The following is a 20,794-nucleotide window of genomic DNA, read 5'->3' on the forward strand; positions in this document are numbered from 1 at the left end:
TCCATAGTCATAGGCTGGCCAAGTGGATTTCTTAAAAGTATCTATATGCTGCCTATAAGGGACACTCTTTATAACTAAGAGTGCACATATTAATATCCCATGCAAATGGAAGCCAGAGTACAGCCGCTATATACTAATATCAGTCAAAATAGGTATTAGTCAAAACACTGTCCCGAGAGTGAAAATGAGGCTTGTTATGTCATTATACAACCACAGCAGGTCAATTCAATAGAATGATTGAATAATTACAAACATATATACAACCTGCTCTCAGAGCTCTAAAACATATAAAACACTGCCAAAACTGTAGAAACAGTAGTACAGTAACATCCATGACATCAACACTCCTCTCTCAATAAGAGTAGAGCACCAGCAAGAAGGAAATTACTTGAACAGAACAGGAGGCCCTGAAGCCTCCTGATGATGAGACAGAGCACTCCAGACCTCTCTCCTTTGCAGGCACACAGGACACTCCCCAGGACTGAGTTAGGCACAGACTGACAAGGCAGACGTCCTGTGTATTTGGACGACGGTGGGACGGAGCTAGACAGCAGCAGCAGGGGGGATGGGAAAAATCCACAAACATGTAAAAATCAAACATGGTGCTGAACAGCAGGTCCAAAAAGAAATCCTAGGAAATCTGCAAACATCTCTTTTCAAAAGAAAATGAAAACATGTTGTTCCTAAACTTACTAGATGGGAAGAAGAAATTGTATGAGTTAGCTTAAGCTAACACTGAAAAGGAACCACGCTGAGGGAGGAAAGGGAGGAGGAGGTAGGATGGAGAAGAGAAAGGAGAGCAGGGAACTAGGAGGTAGGGAACAGAAGAACCAACCTCATTTCAAGAAACTACAAAATAAAGCAAGGATTAGGAAAGTGGTAAATGAAACAGCATTAAAAGCCATCAAAGTACTGTGTGGTGGTGGCGCACGCCTTTAATCCCAGCACTCCCGGCAGTGGCAGAGGCAGGCGGATCTCTGTGAGTTCAGAGCCAGTCTGGTCTACAGAGCAAGTTCTAGGTCAGCTAGGGCTATGCAGAGAAACCATTTCAAAAAAAAAAAAAAAAAAAAAGAGAGAAAAAAAACCATCAAAGTAAAAAATTTTTTGAAAAGACTAACAATTGATAAGCCTATAACCAGGTTAACTAAGAAAAAAATAAAATAATTAAAATTAGAGGACTGTCAAGACGGTTCAGTGGTAAAGGTGCTTGCTGCCATGCATGAAGACATGCATTCCATCCCCAGGACTCAGATGGCAGAGGAAGAGATGTGGCTTTTCAGAGTTGTCCTCTCCCCTCCACAGGCATGACATCGGTATGGGTGTGTGTCTGTGACATGTGTGCATGTGTGTGTGCACACACTTGACATATGTGTAATATGTATTATACATATTAGTAAATATCACATACAAGGCCTATATATCAGGACCAAAGCTGTGCTTTTATACTCTGCAGCCTCTAGGACTGTGAGCAATAAATAAATGCACAGTGTCTGTGCTTTACCTAGTACAAGGCATTTTGCTATCACAGACTGAACAGATATAGACAACATGAAAAAGATTTATCCTGAAAATTATAAAACATTGTCAGAAATTAAAACCACAAATAAATGCAAGGTGTGTTCCTGGGTAGAAGACTACAGTGCCCCTCCATGGGAAGCAGTCTGTACATTCGGTTCAATTACTATTAAATCTCAGTGGTATTTCTTTGTGGGAGAGAAAGTCATATTCTAAAATGTATATTTTTTCAATTTCTTCTGTACCAGAGATGAATCTTAGGGCCTCACACATGCTAGGCAAAGGTCTGGGGACCCATATGTATCCCCAGCCCTCAGTTTACTCTTTATTTTGAGATGGTCTCATTTAGTTGCCAAGGCTAGTCTTGAACTTACTATGTAGCCCAGGCTGACCTCCTGAGCCTATGTCACTACGTCTGGATCTAAAATTCACCCAAGTTGAATCTCAGAGGGCCTTGAATAAACAAACTTGGGGGAAAGAGAAGACAAAGTTACCCCTCTCTTTAAAGTAAGGACAGGCAGGGTAACATGCACATCATAGCACAGGGACAAACAAGGGAGCAGTGGGGTAGGGGAATAATTGTGGGGGACAAAAATACATATGGACAAATGTACCAGGACCATCCAGCGAGGGAAGGACAGTCCTTTCAACAAAGGATTTTGGGAAAAGTAGGGCTACATGGAAGAATGAAGTTGGGCCTTCACCTTTCACCACACACAGAAAATAACTCAAGGCCAGTGAGATGGCTCAGTGGGTAAGAGTGCTTGCTGCCCAGCCTGATGACGTGAGTTCAAGCCCCAGAACCCATTGGTGGAAGAAAGTTGTCCTCTGACCTCCCTGTACACATTGTGGTATGTGTGTACCCCTCCCCCAAACACAAATAAAATCCCCAAAGACTTAAATGGAAGATCTCCCTCAATCTACCAAACTCCAGAAAACATTGGGGGAGCCGTTCATGATGTTGGATTTGGCCAGGATTTTTCTGGGACTATGACACTCAAACCACAGGGAGCAATAGAAAAAAACAAAAACAGGCACAACTACACCAGACTTCCAATATGGAAATGTGAGATACTAGAGTGAAAAGCAGCTGATGGCAGGGTAGAAAATGTTTATCAATCATGAATGTGACCGATAAATAAACAAAAAGGATCCCAAGAAGAGCCTGGGGAGGAACCAACTGGCCAGAACCAGTCTTAGACTTCCCAGCCTCTACAGGGAACACACTTCTGTTGTCAACCCCATCAAACTATGCTATTTTTGTTATTGTAGTCTGAATTAAGATACCACTTCTGAGTACATATAAAAATAATTAAACAAGGCAACAAAGCAACCTTTGTACACCTATATTCACAGAGTCATTTGTCAAATGTGTGTGTGTGTGTGTGTGTGTGTGTGTGTGTGTGTGTGTGTGTGTGTACAATGGAATATAACTGAGCCTTAAAAGAAAGGAATTCTGTTGCTGGCTGTAACAGATGAAACATTCGGACACTATGCTAAATGAAACAAGCTAGCCACAAAAGACAAAATCTTATATGGCACCATTTATATGAGACTATCTAAAGTCACCAAACTTTAGGATCAGAAAGGGGAGGGCAGGGGGAGGTATGGAAATTGGTTAATGGGTGTAAAGTTCCAGCTTCCAGGATAAGTTTCTGGGGACCTACCGCAGAGCAAGGTGGGTGTACTTCCCATGGCATGTGCTGCCATGCCACTGGTAAGCTAAAAGGTTCTGTGTGTGGATATGTCATGAAAGCAGAAATAAAACTGCCAAGAGCCCTAGCTCTCAACCTGCCTAATGCTATGACCCTTTAACACATTTCCTCATGTTGTGGTAACTCCAAACATAAAATTATTTTTGTTGTTACTTCATAACTATAATTTTGCTATTGTCATGAATCATAATGCAAATATCTGATATGTAAGATATCTGATACGCATCCCCGGTGAAAGGATCTTTCAACCTCAAAGGGGTTGTGACCCACAGGCTGAGAACTGTTTGTCAAGGGAGACTAATGGGAGAGAAGAGGGGTGAGAAACTGAGGTGAGGGGCACTGGGGAGAATATGTTCAATAAACAACACATACACACACACACACACACACACACACACACACACACTCATGATATATGGAAAAGAAGGGGCTGGAGACATGGCTCTCCATCTCTTAAGAGCCGGTTCAGAGCTTCCAGAGGACCTGGGTTTGATCTCTAGCACCCACATGGTGGCTCACAACCGTCTGTAACTCCAGTTCCAAGGGATCCAGGGGACCCAGTACCCCCTTCTGGCCTCCATTGGCACCAAGCATGCAAGTGGTATACAGATGTACCTGCAGGCAAAACACCCCCACACACATTAACTTTTAAAAAAATGAAAAGAATGGAAGATTTTAAGTTTTTAGTTGCCTCCTCCCCTTCCTGGAAAAAAAAAAAAATCACATTTGCAAATAGGTGATGATAAAGGGCCTGGCCTGCCTTAGTCTCAGGGGGAAGTGTTTGGTGTGGAGGAGAAAATGGGACTCCATCGTGAGCTAGCAGTTCTAAATATGGAGGGAGGAATATGTTTTGAGTGGGGAAGAACTTGATTCTTTTTACTGGAAGAACATGTAGCTTGCTGTGGATAAAACAGACTTCCATCCTTAGCGCTTGAAGAGATGAGACCCAGGAGCTTACACGGATTCCCTCTGTTAGGCTGAACCTACTTGCATGTTTGGATGGATTACAATGGGCCCTTGCAAAATCTACCTGCTTCTGGAAATGTATTCTAAAGAGTTTAGCAACACATTCAGTCCGAGAGGCCTGCCTTCATCCCAAGGTCACATTTGGGGTCAAAAATAAACTTTTCATAACATCTTTCTCCAAGCACAACTGCAAACCTTCATTTGGCTAGTATAGGCTAACAATCACAGTCACAATTGCATTGTCTTTTTAAATCATTTATTCAAAGTCAAATTTTACCCTTGAGACAAGCAAACAGACTCCCCTCATAATAATTACAGTGTGCATTTACAATCTGCTGACTGAATGTTTTGCTGGAAACTTCACTTGCGTGTTCATGGTGTGGTCAACCTTATTAGCTCGGGAACCAACTAAGAGACATGCTGAGCAAGTCTGCCTGCAGGGGTATTTCCTGGAAATCTTAACTGAGGGGGTAAACCTTCCCCCACAGTGGTCAGCAAGTCTCCCTGAGGCTGCCCACATACAAAGAGGTGTGAGGGAAACACAGGCTTTTGCTTTCTGCCCTCACACCCGCTGGCAAGCCCGTCTACTAGGTTTTTGTCACTGTTGCTGCTGCCCTTCACTGACTTGGGAACCCAGCTTCTTGGTCTCCAATGTTGACGGAAGACCAGATGCTCTCCAGGGACCCTCCAGGCCTTCAACACCAGACTGAGGCTGCTGAGGCATTAGGCGTCGATGACTCATCACATTCTCCAAACTGCAGACAGCCATTGTTGGACTTCCCCACCAGTAAGCCAATTTAATTGGTCTCCTTTGCCATAAATTTATATGCATCCCATTGATACTGTCCCTCTAAAAACCCTGACTCATGAATGCACTAAAATAAAAAAAAAGAGGTATTATTCTCATTTTGTACTACAAGCTCAAGAAATTTAGTTAATTGTTAATTAGTTACTTAGTTAAGGCCCCCGGCAGCTAGCAGAAGAGAGGTAGAAGTCAAACAGGAATGCCACACAGCTAAGCATGTACTCTCTAATCTGTTATATTGTTTCTCTGGAATACAATCCAGTGATAAAACAGCATCTAATTCAGTGTATTGCAAATGAAAAGAAAGGCAAAGTACTCTTTTTCATCTGTTTTACTTAATTCAAGAAGTAGGTGGCTGGGGCTGGAGAAATGGCTAAGTGGTTAAAAGCACTGGCTGCTCTTCTAGAGGACCTGAGTTTGGCTCCCAGCACCTAAGTCCAGCAGCTCAAAATTGTCTGTAACCCCAGTTCCGGGGACTCTGACGCCCTCTTCTGAATTCAAGGGAATCCATACACACAGGGCATATGTTTATGAAGACACACATATATAAATAAATATACATAAATTAAAAAAATTAAATCTAAACAAAAAAATAGGGGCTGGAGAGATGGTTCAGTGGTTAAAAGCACTCGATGCTCTTGCAGAGGACCCCAGTTTGATTCCCAGCATCCACAAAGGAGCTCACAACCATTTAGAACTCCAGGCTCAGATCTGACACCCTCTTCTGGTCCTCACAGGTACTGACTGCACAGAGTACACAGATAAACATGTAGGTCAAGCATTGGTACAAACAGAAGAAAAAAATTAAACTGACCTAAAGCAGTGTTTTCCTCCTACGTCCCTGCTGAGGGATCAAACCCAGGACCTTGAACCGGGTAGTCATGTGCTCTACCACTGAGCCCTCCAAGCAGCTTTCTCTCTTTCTTCTGCTTATTCATTCTCTTAATAAAAGAACAAGAAAATGCTAATATGAGGCAAGGCACTTATTTTTAGACATAGAGAGAGTTGGGACAGATGCCTGGGCAGTCAGGTGCCTTCCTGTAGACCATTCCTCCCATGGACAAACTGTATTTCTCCACTGTGAAGTTCCTGGACGAGTGAACGCACTTGCAAGTGCGTTCACTCCAAAGTGGTCAGGTAGGGATTTTTAAGGATGTTTTCTAAGTGATTTACAGGCAAATAGAAAGAGAAGTCTTAAAATGCATATATTTCCATCTCACAGCTCTCATAGCAGAAAATATATATATATTCATTTTTCCATAATACCTAGAAAAGAAGAAATTTCTTTCAAAATACTTAGGCTATTCACTAAAATCAGTATGTTTCTTTAAATGCTCAACATGTGTTAATACTGAGAAATGTTCCAGCTTTTACCACTTCCCAAGAATGAGGGAGGCCTGACTTCCCAGTTCTGCCATTAGCCTGTGTTGTGTTAGACTAAAGAAGGGATAGGCAGGGACTCCAGGGGCGTGTGGTGACTCTGAATTCGCTTCAGAAGCTGCTGTGCCACGGGTTTGAATTCTGTTTCCCAGTGCAGTCTATGATAGCTTTTCAGGTCCTGGTCGAAACTGCCGCCCAGAGCTAGCTCTTCATCTATATTAGGAAAGAAAATCAAAATTAGAGCAATTACATAGAGAGTGATTCATTGAACAGATTCACTTCCCATGGTGGGGCTTCTCACTCCGGGTTATCTTTAATACCACATGACTGGACAGGACTCGATGACACACGATGAGATTTGGGATTAAAAGACATGTATTTATTTATTTATTTATTTATTTGGTTTGTGTGTTTTTGAGATAGGGTCTTCTATGTCACCTAGGCTTATGCTAATCTTTAACTCCTGAACTTATGTGATTCTCCTGCCTCAGATTTCCCAGGAGAGGAGTCCACAGGCTTATACCACTGCACACTGAAGAAGAAAGCTATTTGAATGGGCATTCTTTTGAACATCAAAAATAGTTAAGAATAAGGTGTGTGTGTGTGTGTGTGTGTGTGTGTGTGTGTGTGTGTGTTTACTCGGGTCTTTTTGTTTATTTTATTATTATCATTATTAATAATTCTGAGTATTTCCCCTGATTGTATGTGCACCAATGTACATGTCTGATGTCTGTCCAGGTCAGAAGAGGGGACTGGATCCCCTGAACTGAAGTCAGAAATAGTTGTGAGCCTCTATGTGAGTGCTGGGAATTAGAACCTCCAGGACTCAGCCTTTGGAGTGATAAGTGCTGAGACTGCCAGCATGCACCAACAGGTCCCTGCAAGCCAGCATGCATCAACAGGCCCCTGCAAAACAAGTATCTTTTAATGTCTTAATTTAAAAGGGCAATAATTTGTTGTTGTTGTTGTTTTTTTTTTTAAAAAAAAAAAACCTCTTAGATTGAAGTGAGCTTTTCTTTCAATGATTTCCTAAGTGTCACACATCTGTTTGCATCCAAAAGTTCATTACAACTTCTCAAAATAAATGAGGACTAGATGGCTTCCTTATATGTGCTTTAGAAAGGTTAATTACTTCAGTGATTAAGAGATAGGAATCTTTTGGGAAAATGGGCCAATTTGACACAAAAGCCACTCCCCCACCCCATACTTCCCATTAAAAAAAAAAACTACGGGACGCTGAGAACCCTAAGGACCACCTGACACCCCAAAGACAACATAAAAAATGCAGAAAAGGCCAGGCAGTGGTGGCACATGTCTTTAATCCCAGCACTTGGGAGGCAGAGTCAGGCGGATCTCTGTGAGTTCAAGACCAGCCTGGTCTACGAGAGCTAGTTCCAGGACATCCTCCAAAGCCACAGAGAAACCCTGTCTTGAAAAAACAAAACAAAATGCAGAAAAGCACTTGTGAAAATAAAATGAAAAATAAAAGTTTAATCTGTTTAACATAGAACACACTGAATTCTGTGAACTCTTAAGTATCTCTAACCTGTGTAGAAAAACAAACAGCCACAGTCCTCACCAACCATCGAGTTTTTGCTGTTCCTATTGGCATCAGTGAGCTGGCTCTGCCATTCCTGGCCCTGTGGCCTGAGGCAGACAACTTACATAGTGATCATGAAGTCTCAAAATGATCACAAATCCAGATACTTACACAATGTGCAAACATGCTATAGGGCCAATTATAGCCTGTTATAGAGTGCTCACTGCTCTGTTTACAGTTCCTGCAGCAGACATTTATGTCTGTTCAGGGCATACTTGGCACCAAGGGTGTTAGTGGCACCAGCATTAGATAAGGGAGTGTAGGATCCCTGTTTGGACTGTCCCCTCCCCTCCTCAGGATCAAGTGCAGAGTTATGCAGCTCTGAGATAAGTTTCATGCAGACACAAGCACTCCAGCCAGGCCTCCATGGAGACCAAGTAAGCAAACCTGGTGTTCTTCACCAGTGAGATAACCCAGGCCTGGATCGGGGAGGGCACTGTCAGTGTTCCACGCCTTCAAAGGCCTTCCTGTTTGGCCTCTTCTGGACAAGAAGTGCCTGCTAGAATGACCGACTCCAGATTTCTAGGCTATCTTCCTGTTTGCTCTTTTCTAGACTTTTCTGAGCACTAAACAGTTGCTGGTAAAGTCTGTTTCTGTTCTTCTTTCCCAAGGTGTTTAGTTCTAAGCAGTGGGACCATGTATAATTCCCTCTTCTGCTTGGGCTATGTTGGATTTGGTGGTTTGGCATATTCTTTGTTTTGGGAGGTTTTTATTTGCTTGGTTGGTTGGTTGGTTGGTTTGGTTTTTCAAGGCCCTTGAAGCCCAGACTATGTAGAAATTAGTTCACCAGTAGCCAGCCCATATTAACTCTAAGTCAGGAAAGACAAGATAAAAATAGTTAAATAGCTACAATAAGAAAAATGCAGAAATAAAAAGTGCATTAAAAAGTGGTATGCTATGTTCGGTGTTAGAATTCTGAACTTGTACTGCAAGGAGTGGCAGAGGCTGATCCAGCTAAAATACAGATCCATCAAACCTCCTGTGATCTGCAGGAAGCAGTATTTTTGTTCCATGACTCTCTACGTACTTCTTTATATAAATAACCTTTTCTATGTGCAATAGAAATTGATATACCTGGTATCTTCTTTGCCACTTCAGTTTTTGAGGGGTGTGGGTTCTAATTGATTCAATTGACTTCATAGCCACAGTGTGAACAGCACTGACCTTGCTAGCCAGTCATTCCTATGCTTTCTCTGTGCACTGCGCATCTCCAAATATTAACACTTAGGGTGAGATATGACAAAGGATTGAAGGACTTAAAACAATCAGTGCTCCAGTGCCACTGTGCCCAGTGAAGCAGTGCTCCAGTGCCACTGTGCCCAGTGAAGCTGTCCCCGAGTGGTGCACTAGGAACTAGCTTCCTAAGCAGCACAAGTCACTGGAGGAGAGTTCTCATGTCTCTCAATCATGTCTCTCAGTCACTCTCTTTTAGCAAACAGTCCTCAGCTGTTTCAGGAGCACTTTGATGGCTCTTTGATATTGTCCTCATGTTGTGATTCACCAACTAGAATGCCAGGTCCCACTGTTCCCTTGTCACAAAACCTGATGCCAGGACCCATCTACCTCAGGGTGAGCATACAGTAACAGAGTACAGGGCAAGCAGGATGGCCCAGCAGCTTAAGGGGCCTGTGCTGGCCCATCTGTATCCCAGACCTGAAAGGCTCGGACAGGGCAACCGAGGAGGAGGCTGGCAAGTAAGACTAGCTATAGCAGTGAGCTCTGGACCTGACTGAGAATAAAAAAGAAAATCAACCGAGGGTGATTCTCAATCTCAGCCTTGGTCCTACACACACACACACACACACACACACACACATACACACACACATGCGTGTGTACTTACACATATAGAAGCAAGACCCAAGAAGGAACCTGTGTGCTTTGTTCCGTGAGCTGGCTCCCTGGTCAAATGGAGCTAGTGTAACTCTCCCCACCATAGTGGCCCTGGTGGAGACAGCTAGAGTCATGTGTGCTGGGCATACAGTAGAGGAGAACACAGTCCAGATGTTGTTCCTCTGATGAAAAGCCCCAGCTTCTGCCATAATGTCAGTTTTGGCAAGTCGTGTAACCAACTAGACTCACTTTCTCCTAAGTGACAGCAATTAGCTAATGACCTTAGAAACATAGTGGAAAGAAATGATAACGTACAGGCATACCGACACAACAGACTGAGGCTGGAGGATGGCAGATTCTCGGACAGGCCTGGACAGCTTGATGGCCTGTCGCTACATCATCATAATGTAAAGATCCCAAGTGACAAGTGTGTAACAGCACTCTTAACACAAAGGTAGCTAGCACCCTCCTAGCCATCAACAGCTTTCACCAAGCACCTCTACTGAATGAAATGCGATTTCCTTCCAGGGACTCTGGGAGCAGAGAACTAAAGCTTATAAAACCATCACGAGGGAGAAATCCCACAGGTCATGTGCAGGATTCCTGTGATTAGACCATGGCCTGCAAGAGGGTATAGAGCATGTCTGAATGCCAAGGCTGGAGTGGAGTAGCAGACAATAGGCCAACTACACCAAATGCCTCCTGGGGTTCTGCCCTGCTCAGGAACCAGCCCTGCCCACAGCTGTTACGGCTGGTTCTTACAAGCTGTGTGGCCCCATCATCCTTGTTATTCAGAGATGACTGTCCCAAGCTTGGACAACAATGACAGCCTTTCAGGCACACAAAATCTGAGGCGCACCAAAGCCTCAGACTCCTGGTGAGGGGCTTCTGAAGCCAGCCATGCCTTCTCCCTGAATGGAAGGCACAGGGAAGAGCAGAAACAACAAAAGAGACACAGTGACAAACACTGGGTGTGGAAAGTGGAAACATGAGGCAGCAGAATACATGAGCAAGCATGAGATTAGAGGGGGCCAGGAGGAACAGGGGAGCCAAGACGAGGTGGAGCTGGCTCTCCAGAGCGGTGGACCCAGAGCCGGGCTGGGGATGCCTGCTCCTGTGACAGTCCCTGAGGCTGATGGCTCCTAAGCAGCCCCCAGGACACTGTACCATCTGGTTTCCTGGCTTCTCCTTTCTTCACATGCCTCCCTGAATCTTCTGTATGAACTAGAGCAGAGGTCCCAACCCTGGCTCAGCACCTCAGACTCACAGATTCCCAGGCTGGGCCCAGAGCCCCTGATATGAGAACTGCTACAGCGGCGCCAGGCCAGCTATCTATTCCACAGCTGATGTCCCAGCTCAGGCCCCATGGGAGCTGAACTCAGGCAACCTGTGCAAGCATCCCTGCTCCCTGCCACCAGAGAAACCTCCATGTTCACAAGGACACTGAGAGCCTCAATCATTTACAACTAGGCCCATTCTTTTTCTTAGTCTGAATTTTAACACATGTTCACACAGATATCATATACTTTCAGGACAAACTCCACTAACAGCCAAGCAGATCTGATTATTTCAAGTAATTTCCGAGCCTCTGTTCCTGTCCATTTGAAGGAACCAGCCCCTGTTTTAGCAGTCATGACAGGCTAACAGGTGCTTGCCTGACCTTGCCCCTCCTGTCCTACTCACTAGGAGGTTCCTTGTGGCAAGGGACCAATCAGAAGTTAGTTGGCAGGGCTGTGTTTTATGTACACACAGTGCACAACAGTGACATGCAGAGCATAGCAGCCGCCCTGGGAGGACCTATAGGCCATAACAACTAGTTGACCAATCAACACAGGAAGCACACCAATCCTGAGACTGTGCATACCCCTAGACACTCCCCTTATGCTATCTGATATATTCCCCGCCCTCATGGTTTATTAGGGTCTTTCTCCAACCATCCACTAATGTTTAGCTCATTAAACAACCACAATAAAAGACTCTTTGCTTTTGCATCGAAATGGGTCTCTTGGTGATTTTGCGGTTTCAGAATTTGGGCACAACACAATGTTACCCTGCCACACCCCTTAGCATCCATAAAGCATATTAGCCCTCTTTGAGGTCTTCCCTGGTATCAGGTACACTATTAAACTCTTGGTGTAAGTGCACATTATTCCTAGGCACCCTGGAGAGCAGGCTCAATCCACCTGAATTTAGAGGGGATAAACATATAAGCTTAAAGAGGATTGGTAGTTTGAATAATAATGGCCTCCATAGGCTCACAGATTTGAATGCTTGGTCATTAGGGAGTGGTGCTAGTTGACAGGGATTAGGGTGTGTGGCCTCGTGGGAGGAAGTGTGTCTCTGGGGGTGGGCTTTGAGGTTTCAAAAGCCCAGGCCAGGCCCAGGCTCTTTCTCCTCCTGCTGCCTAAGGACAGGATGTAGAGCTCTCAGCTTCTTCTCCAGCACCACACCTGCCTGTTGCCATGCTCCCTGCCCTAAGGATAATGGACTAAGCCTCTGAAACTGTAAGTGAGCCCCCAATTAAATGCTTTGGTATGTAAGTTGCCATGCTCATGGTGTCTTTTCACAGCAACAGTCCAGTGACTAAGACAAGAGGCTAAGGTGTAAAAACTCATAAAGGATAAAGCTAGGACCTGAAATTTGGAACCATTTGACTAGAAGACTGTGTGTGAGTCTTCTACATTTCTGTGTGATGCTTCTCTAACCTTCATAGTTAACTTTCTGGGACTGTGCAGGCTTCAGCACACTCCCATTTTAGAATTAGAAAGTCAGGCAATAGAAGAGATGTGCTATTCAAATAACACCACAAATACAGTCTGGAAGGATTCAGGCCATGGTTTCTGAGTTATAACGAGCTTTTCCACATTGCCCCTCATAAATGGACAATCATGGACCCTCACCTCAAAGTAAGAGACAGAATTTGTAAAATCATTCACTCATTAACTGACATAAATTGTTTTTAGCCCAAAACCATGTTGGAAAAAATTCTAAAAATAGAAAAAAGTTAAAGTAGGAAATGATCTTCAGTTTACATCTTCCCTACCTTTCAAGCACGGGGACCCTGCTGTAATGTCATATAATTGCACAGACCCTTCCCTATGTGGTAATAATTAACACCACTAATTAAAATATATTCAACTAGAAACATGACTTAATTCAAAATAGCCATATTTCTTAACCATATTTCCTTAGCTGTGACAGTCTATATGCTTTTAAACAGCAGAGGCACAAGGCTGCTGCTATTTATGCAATCAAAGAAGACAAAGGGGAGAGCTATAGAAGAAATTGACAGTCCCAGTTCCAGGCCGTTAGGAAGCCTTCTGTGTGGACTGTAACTAGCTCTCTGTCTCTTCCAGAAACTCTCTGCAAGAGTTCCTTTCACATTCTGCTGTTGCATACCAATCATTACCCAGCCAGGTCAGAGAACACAGTTTTCTTTGCCTGTTTGGTAAAGGTCACAGATCCACAGCAAGGGCCCTTACCTAAAAATGATGACAAGAGGACGAGGAGTGTGTTGGTGTCTTCATCGCCAAAACATGATGAGTTTGTGATGTTTTCACTGAAGTTCCACAAGGTTTTGCACACCAAGCAGGCCAGCTGCCAATCGCCAGGACCAAACTCTCTTAAGCAATCCACTAACCTGAGTGAGGGATGTCAAATTGAAGTATCAGCAGATCGGAATTTGTCTTTAAGTTTTATATTGTTGGTATGATGGCTAGCCTTCTGAATTCCATAGAATCATCCTTTAAGTTCATATCTACAAACTTAACTGACTACAAAGTTTTCACTCATGCATCTCTGAGTTGTGGTTCAATATCCAATAGATTCTCAACCCCCTCTGAACCCTCCACTGCTCTTTTGGAATGATCGAAGGGCCTCCCAGGACAAGCATGCTGCCAGTGTCCTGAGAGTCCTGAGTCCATGCCTTACTTACTTTTTAATGCCTCCCCCTTCTTTCAGAATGGCATGCTTGTCTTTATCCACGGTAAGGTTTAGCAGAACCCCACAGGCAGAAAAGCAAATGTCCTGGTGCTTGGCTTCCAGCAGTGCAATCATGAACTTGTGTACTGGGGGAGCAGAGAACACATGCAGACTGGTCAAAGCCTGCATCCCAGCCGCAGCTTGTTTACAAACGGGGTAGGGTTTGGGGGTGAAGGATGCAGCAGGGGTGGGAAAGTGGGAAGATGTGGCTTGCAACCCTGGAACCTTGGCTAATGTTCTGAACCCACTGCTCTTAGAACCCATTCCTGCCTCCCAGGGCCTCTGGCCCTGTTACTGCTGTCACTGACCCAACAGCAGCCCCCTCTGGGGGGGGGGTTCCCGGCTGGTGACATTTCTCCCTACTTCTGGTGGTTCTCAAAGGCCTCCAGTTGTAACTCTAATGCACAGTCTGGGGCAGCAGAGTCAGGTCCTGATGAGCTTTTTCCTGAAGCTTCCAGAACACAGCAACACTTAGGATGCTGGGAACTGGTCTGTACAGCCCAGGACTGATAGTGCAGGGGGCGGGGCAAGCTGGGTGGGCCAATCATCCCCCCTTACTCCAGGAGATGGAACTATGGACTATGAGTCCTGTTTTCTCATCCCTAAGCAGGGCCCATTGAAGGGATCAGGGAATCGATGAGGTGTGACCACCACCAGACACCATTTACCAAGCACCCGAGTGGTGGCTCCCCTGCTGTCCACACGGGCCTATTGGCTGGGTTGGAGAGTGAGCTTGACAATGTACCCCCAAATGCTAGTTCAGGGCATTGGGATATGGGGTTGCATCTTGCTGATGATACAGCTGTATTTGCATTATCTAGATTTATTATCTTTTGTTGTTTGTGGGGCTGGATTTGTTTGAGAAAGGGTCTCAAGTATCCCAGTTATATCAATTCAACACAAATTATAGCGGGGGGGGGGGGACGAAGGAGACGCCAACTGAGAAATTCCTGTAGGGCATTTTCTTAATTAGTGATAGGGGAGGACCCAGCCCCTTGTGGGTGGGGCCACCCCTGAGCTGGTCCCAGGTCCTAGGAACTGTAAGGAATCAGGCTGAGCAAGCTGGCTGCTATATCAGCTACTACACTAGTTTCCCTCGAGGGACTGTGGTTCAGGATGTGCAAAGCAAACCCTTTCCTCCCTATGTTGTTTTTAATCACTGTGTTTCATCACAGCAACAGTAACCCCAAGACACCAGGGCTGGCTATGTAGCTGGGGGTGACCTTCAAGATTTTTGGTTTGGGTTTGGGTTTTTGTTTCATTTTCTTTTGTTTTTTGAAACAGGGTTTCTCTGTGTAGCCCTGGCTGTCCTGGAACTCACTCTGTAGACCAGGCTGGCCTCAAACTTGCAGAGATCTGCCTGCCTCTGCCTCCAGAGTGCTGTCCCCCCAAATCCTCACCCCCAAATCCCAACCCTGAAGTTTTGATCCTCCTGCAGCTACCTCCCAAGCACTAGGCTTGAAGGTTTCCACCAGCACACCAGGTTTATGCCTTCGGAGAATCTAACCCAAGGCCTTGTGTGTACTAAGCAAGCACTCAATTAACTGAGAGACCTCCAGCCCCGACCAGTGGTTCTCAACCTTCCTAATGCTGTGACCCTTTAATGCAGTTCCTCATGTGTTGTGGCCCCAACCATAAATTTATTTTCATTGCTACTTCACAACCGTAATTTTGATACTGTTATGAATCCAAATAAAAATATCTATGTTCTTTTGATGGTCTTAGGTAACCTGTGTGAAAGTGTCATTTGACAGCCCCACAGGTTGAGAATCACTGCCCTGGACAGTTTTGTAAAGTTATTACTCTTACATGAAATACTCGAGACAATGTGTTTTGCATTAAGTATTTCGATATCTGCCACCCATCTAGTTTAAGAAACAGAGCATTGCATCCAAAATACATTATATTTCATCAACATAAACAATTCTCATTCATTAATTCAAGCAAAACAACGAAATAAATCCAACATTATATCTTTTGATACTTCTTCCTCTCTAAATGGTAAATCCTATCTTAAACATGGAGTCAATATTTTCCAAACACCATTTATATTCTCTATCATGATCACCACATAAATGTATATACATAAATATACATAAAGTACTTGAGGCAGTTTTGTGAGTATTGGAGTGGGTGTTTGTTCTGTGGGCTGTTTTGTTTGTTTCTTTACACAGCCCTAGATGGCCTGGAACTCATAATATGGACCAGGATGTCCATGAACTCACAGAGAGCCACCTGCCTCTGCTTCCTGAGTACTGGGGGCAGGAGATGTTTTAAAATTTACAATGGTGACATTATTTTCTATTTCTTACTATAACCAGCCTTTTCATGGCCACATTATGTGTTCCAGGTTAATCCATGTTGACCAGTGTCTAGTTCATGCTTATCCATGAATGTCTATGGTTTATTTTAATTGCTGTGGAACATTTTGTTGTATGAGCATACATATTTTGTTCAGTGGGAGCCTCTGGCTCATCCCTGTATGGTCCTGTCACTCTCCTGAAACCCCACCCTCTCAGAGAGCCTCCAAACAAAGGAAAGGCACCAAAAAGCCCAGTTCTGCAGCAGCTTCCTCCCCTCATCCTGACGGCTACACAAGTCCCCGCCTAAGCCCTCAGCTGTTGACCAGACTTGAGCACAAACCCAGCTTGTAGCAGACCTGTCATTACCCCTCATCTACAACCCATAAGACTTTCCTGCCCTGGCCTGGGTGTGTGACTTCTCTGGCCTTGGTCTCTGGGACCAGAGAACCTGCCCAGGAGTTTCTTGGCTCAATAAACCCATTGTTACACTTTTTCAGTTTGGCTTGATCTGGCTTACTGTGTTGGCGGAGAAACTTATTATGGGGGTGGGAGGTGGCAGAAAACCTAATAATATTTACAAACCATAATACATTATATCTACTGTAGCTGTCCTTTCTGTTGTTGGACACTTAGTTTGTTTTCCAGTTACAAGCAAAGTGTAACATATTCTAGCATGTGAATGAGAAAAATCTCCAGTCTATCCCCAGGGGTAGAAATGAGTACAGATTCCATTAAACACACACACACACACACACACACACACACACACACACACACACACACACACACAATCACTTACGAGGCTGCTCTTAGGGAGAGAGAACATAGCCTCAGTCTATTCCGGCATCCTGAACTGTCCCCCAGATGGGACAAATGTAAAGCGTGGTTCATCTCAAAACAGAAACAAACACCATGCTTAATCACCTAACCTTCCAAGCCACTTTGCTGACTAGTGGCAAGAATCATGTGCTTAGGATCTCAGCTATCATTAACCCACCATTTTTCTGCATGAGGAAATTGCAGACGTCATGGTCCTGAGAGAGGTTTCCAAAGACACGAACGGCCTCCAGGATTCCATCCATGTTGTTACTCACAAGGAGCTTTAAGAGCACTGGATTTGGCAATCAGAGAGAGAAAACGAGTAAATTTAAATTAGCTTCCAAATACCATTCATACTTTCTACCATTACTACATAAGCATATATACTTAAGCAATAATAGAGCTAGCATTGTGTATATGAGCTTTGCTTATGTGGGTTTGTTGTTGTTGCTGCTATTTGTTCGACACAGCTCTGGTAGTCCTGGAACTCACTCTATAGACCAGGCTGGCCCTAAACTCACCGAGACCCACCTACTTCCGCCTCTGAAGCTAAGCTTTTCACAGTTTTAAACTTATACTGGTGACATTATTCTCTACTTCTTACTATAGCCGTATTTAAAGCTGAATGAAAACTAATCTCCTAGCAAATACAGAGAACCCAACATTTTTTAACAGTGCTAAAATACAAACCTGGAGGCATTTAAACAATAACTAAGAAACAAATTGTTCCCCTGTTCAAGGTTCTCAGCTATGTGGGGCAGCTGTCGTAGTAACACCTCCAGGTGTGTTTTAGGTACTAAAATCAAGACCTTAAACTGCTAGGTGGTGATGCACTCCTTTAATCCCAGCATCCAGGGGCTGGGTGATCTCTTATGAGTCTGAGGCCAGCCTGGTCTACAGAGTGAGTTCCAGGACATCCACAGATGCAACATAGAGAAATCCTGTCTCGAAAAACCAAAAGAAGAAAGAAAGAAAGACAGAAAGAAAGAAAGAAAGAAAGAAAGAAAGAAAGAAAGAAAGAAAGAAAGAAAGAGACCTTAAATGAGTGTAGCCATGCCCAGCTGAGCCTTACATTCAGCAACATACAGCTTTTTGTGTTGCAGGATGGAGTTTTTCACTTGATAGAATGACAGGTTGTTGATGGCTGCTGTGGTATTGATCACCAGCTCCTCGCAGTCGCCCAGTGAGTTGGATTCTGAAACCAAGTGATCAGGGAGGGAGTGAGGGACGCTTGGCCCTGCAGCTCCAGTGAGGTCACATTCACAGTGACAGAAGATGGGGAAGGGAAACAAGCTGGGGGTGGGGGCTCGGGAGGCACTGCTTTTGAGAGACTTTACTTTCCATGATGCGACTGCCCAGAGGGAGACGCAGCAATGCAGGGTATGCTAACCCCATTCCCACAGCCAGGTCTAGAAAAGTCAGGTGAGGTCCCAGGTCTGCAGTGAAGGGGACAAATCCACAGTGAGCTAAGCTGTCCCACTCACATGCCTTGGTCTTAGGGATCCAACCTGGGTCCCTTACTCTAGTTCCCACATCCTGCCTCTCAAAGGAGTGATCCTCCAGTCATTATCTGTCCATCACCATTGGCTGTCTTCCAAACACAACAGATGGCTTCTCACTTCCTCTGTCACCCCAGCCCCATGCCACCTCTCATCTCCCTGCCTCCCCCTTGTGGGTACCAGAATTACAAGTACACCCACCATGCCCGGTTTTTGTTTTGTTTTGTTTTTTGAACCCAGCACTTGAACTTTAAGTATTTACTGGGGCTCCAAATGAATTTACATAGACTGAAGATGCAGCTCCATTGACAGAGGGCTTGCCCAGTCTGCACAAGCTCTGGTTTGGTTCCCAGCATAAACTGGGCACAATGGTGTGCACTTGTAATCCCATTATCCATGACGTAGAGGCAGGAAGATCGGGAGTTCAAGGTCATCCTTAGATACGCAGTTTAAGGCCAGCCTGGGTTATATGAAAAAAGAAAACAGAAACAAAACTTGAAGCTTATGAAAATGAATAAACAGAGTTTTAGCTTAATATATAAGGACACCTTCAGTGATTTTTTTTTTCCCTCTCACTTCACCTCTGGACTCATCTCTTGATGCTATGGCCACCATGCAGAGGAGGACAGATGCAGGTATGGAACAGCTGGGAGCCTCTGATAGCATGATACCCTTGAGGCATGGGGCAGAGACCAATGTACTTGGAGACTGGGTGTCATTGTGAAGGAGAGGGAAAACACCGAGTGACCCTTTCAGAACTGGCAAGTATGTATGCCTCGGATGCGGCTCTTCTGAAGGTCCGTGTGTTCAATGATTTTTGCCAGCCTGTGGTGTCCAACAGTGAGAAGTAGAGTCTAATGGGAGAAGGTTATGTCTCACTGGTCTCTATAAGTACCTGCACACGTGGCATACAGTCATAGGCACATGTATACACAGATCAAAAGCAATTTGCTGTGGCTCAGTAAACTGGAAGGTGGGCCATGAAGGACGGTGACATAATTCCAGATAACACAAGAACTGGAAAAGGAAATGAACCTTCTTTGTGTGGGCTGATCATGGAAAAATGTGGAATTTATAACTTTTGGCCAGTTTTTGCTCTTTTGATAGATAAAATTGTTTTAAATTACGATATGATAAAACTTAACCTTTTAGTATTTTACTTATCTACTTATTGTGTGCCATAGCGCACAGTGCATGTGTGGAAGTTGCTTCCTTCTACCATATGGATCCTGGGATAGAGCTCCAGTTGTCAGGGCTGGCCACAGCACCTTTACCTGGTAAGCTACCTCCACAGTCCCAAATTTACCTTTAAGGGCATGACTCAGTGGTTATGTTCTTTGGCAAAGATTATGGCACTACCAGTCTTCCTGTTCTGAAATCCGGGGTATGTTAAGACACCTCCAGGAAGAAAGACTTTGTGGTAGCAGGTTTGGTTTTAGCTTGTGTAGCCCAGGCTGGCCTTTAACTTCCCTTCCTCTACTTCCTGAGTGCTGGGATTACAGGCATGTGCCATCCTACATGGTATAAGCAGTGCTGGAGTTGAACCTCCAAGGTGTGTGTATGTCAGGCAAGCATTCTACCAACTGAGCCAAATCCCCCAAAGTGTTTTTCCTTCCCACAGCTAAGGAGGTTCTCTAACGTGATCCAAACCCTCACCACAGCCCTCCCAAGGAACTGTCTCAGGGCTACAGTTCTCACCCAGCGTGGTCAGCAACAGGCCTACCACCCGAGGGTTGGCAGCCAGCACTGGGCCGATGCGCGGGTGAATGGCTATGTTGGCTAGGACTCGGGTCAGCTTGACCAGCACATCTTCAGCCTCTGCTGGGGGCCTGGCTCCTGGGAACCCCAGCCTTGGGGAGTGCTGGTCAAGTTGGTAGTTCTGAAATAGTGTGAGCAGAGTTTCGATGCTCCCTCTCTCTCTGGAGAAAAGCTCCCGGGCTTGGTTATTTTTTGCTGTCAGGTTGCCAAGGATAAAAACAATGCGAATTACTAAATCCTGCAATAAACAAAAGACAGAGTGTTACAAGCACAAAGGAGCTGGCACAGTCATTGGAAAGACTACTGTCTTATTTGATTTATCCACAACTTAACTCATAGTAAAATGGACCACATCAGGGTTCTGCAGAGTCTTGCAGCATGTGGGCCCCAAGATGGGTACAAAGTGACAGAAGAGATTAGGAGTGCTTGGTGGCCCTAAAAGAATGCAAAGTGACGGGAGCCTTCGTCTCAAAATCTGGGTGGTCTTTTAAAAAGTTCCCTGAGAACAGTTAGTTGAATGAGTTAAGTGTGTCATGGGAATCACAGTTTAAAGCTAACAGATTTCTTGAGCATCCAAATCCTTTACCCCCCTAAAAAAAAACCCTCCCTCCTCAACACCT

At 44.6% G+C, this 20,794-nt stretch overlaps 1 protein-coding gene across 2 annotated transcripts in view; it reads right to left on the bottom strand.

The window, feature by feature from the left end:
- Positions 1 to 4,438: 4,438 nt before the first annotated feature.
- Positions 4,439 to 20,794, bottom strand: part of Armc2 (armadillo repeat containing 2) — a 110,465-nt gene continuing 94,109 nt past the window's right edge. For both annotated transcript variants that reach the window (XM_027402226.2, XM_027402228.2), the window contains exons 14-19: positions 20,115 to 20,412; positions 17,990 to 18,112; positions 17,096 to 17,209; positions 13,749 to 13,881; positions 13,297 to 13,454; positions 4,439 to 6,594 (exon numbers count right to left, since the gene is read on the bottom strand). In XM_027402226.2, the coding sequence (XP_027258027.2) occupies positions 6,434 to 6,594; positions 13,297 to 13,454; positions 13,749 to 13,881; positions 17,096 to 17,209; positions 17,990 to 18,112; positions 20,115 to 20,412 (987 nt within the window). In that variant the 3' untranslated portion in view covers positions 4,439 to 6,433. The remainder of the gene's footprint in view (positions 6,595 to 13,296; positions 13,455 to 13,748; positions 13,882 to 17,095; positions 17,210 to 17,989; positions 18,113 to 20,114; positions 20,413 to 20,794) is intronic.

The sequence above is a fragment of the Cricetulus griseus genome, chromosome 2 (genome assembly GCF_003668045.3).
Source record: "Cricetulus griseus strain 17A/GY chromosome 2, alternate assembly CriGri-PICRH-1.0, whole genome shotgun sequence".
Taxonomy (NCBI): Eukaryota; Metazoa; Chordata; class Mammalia; order Rodentia; family Cricetidae; genus Cricetulus; species Cricetulus griseus.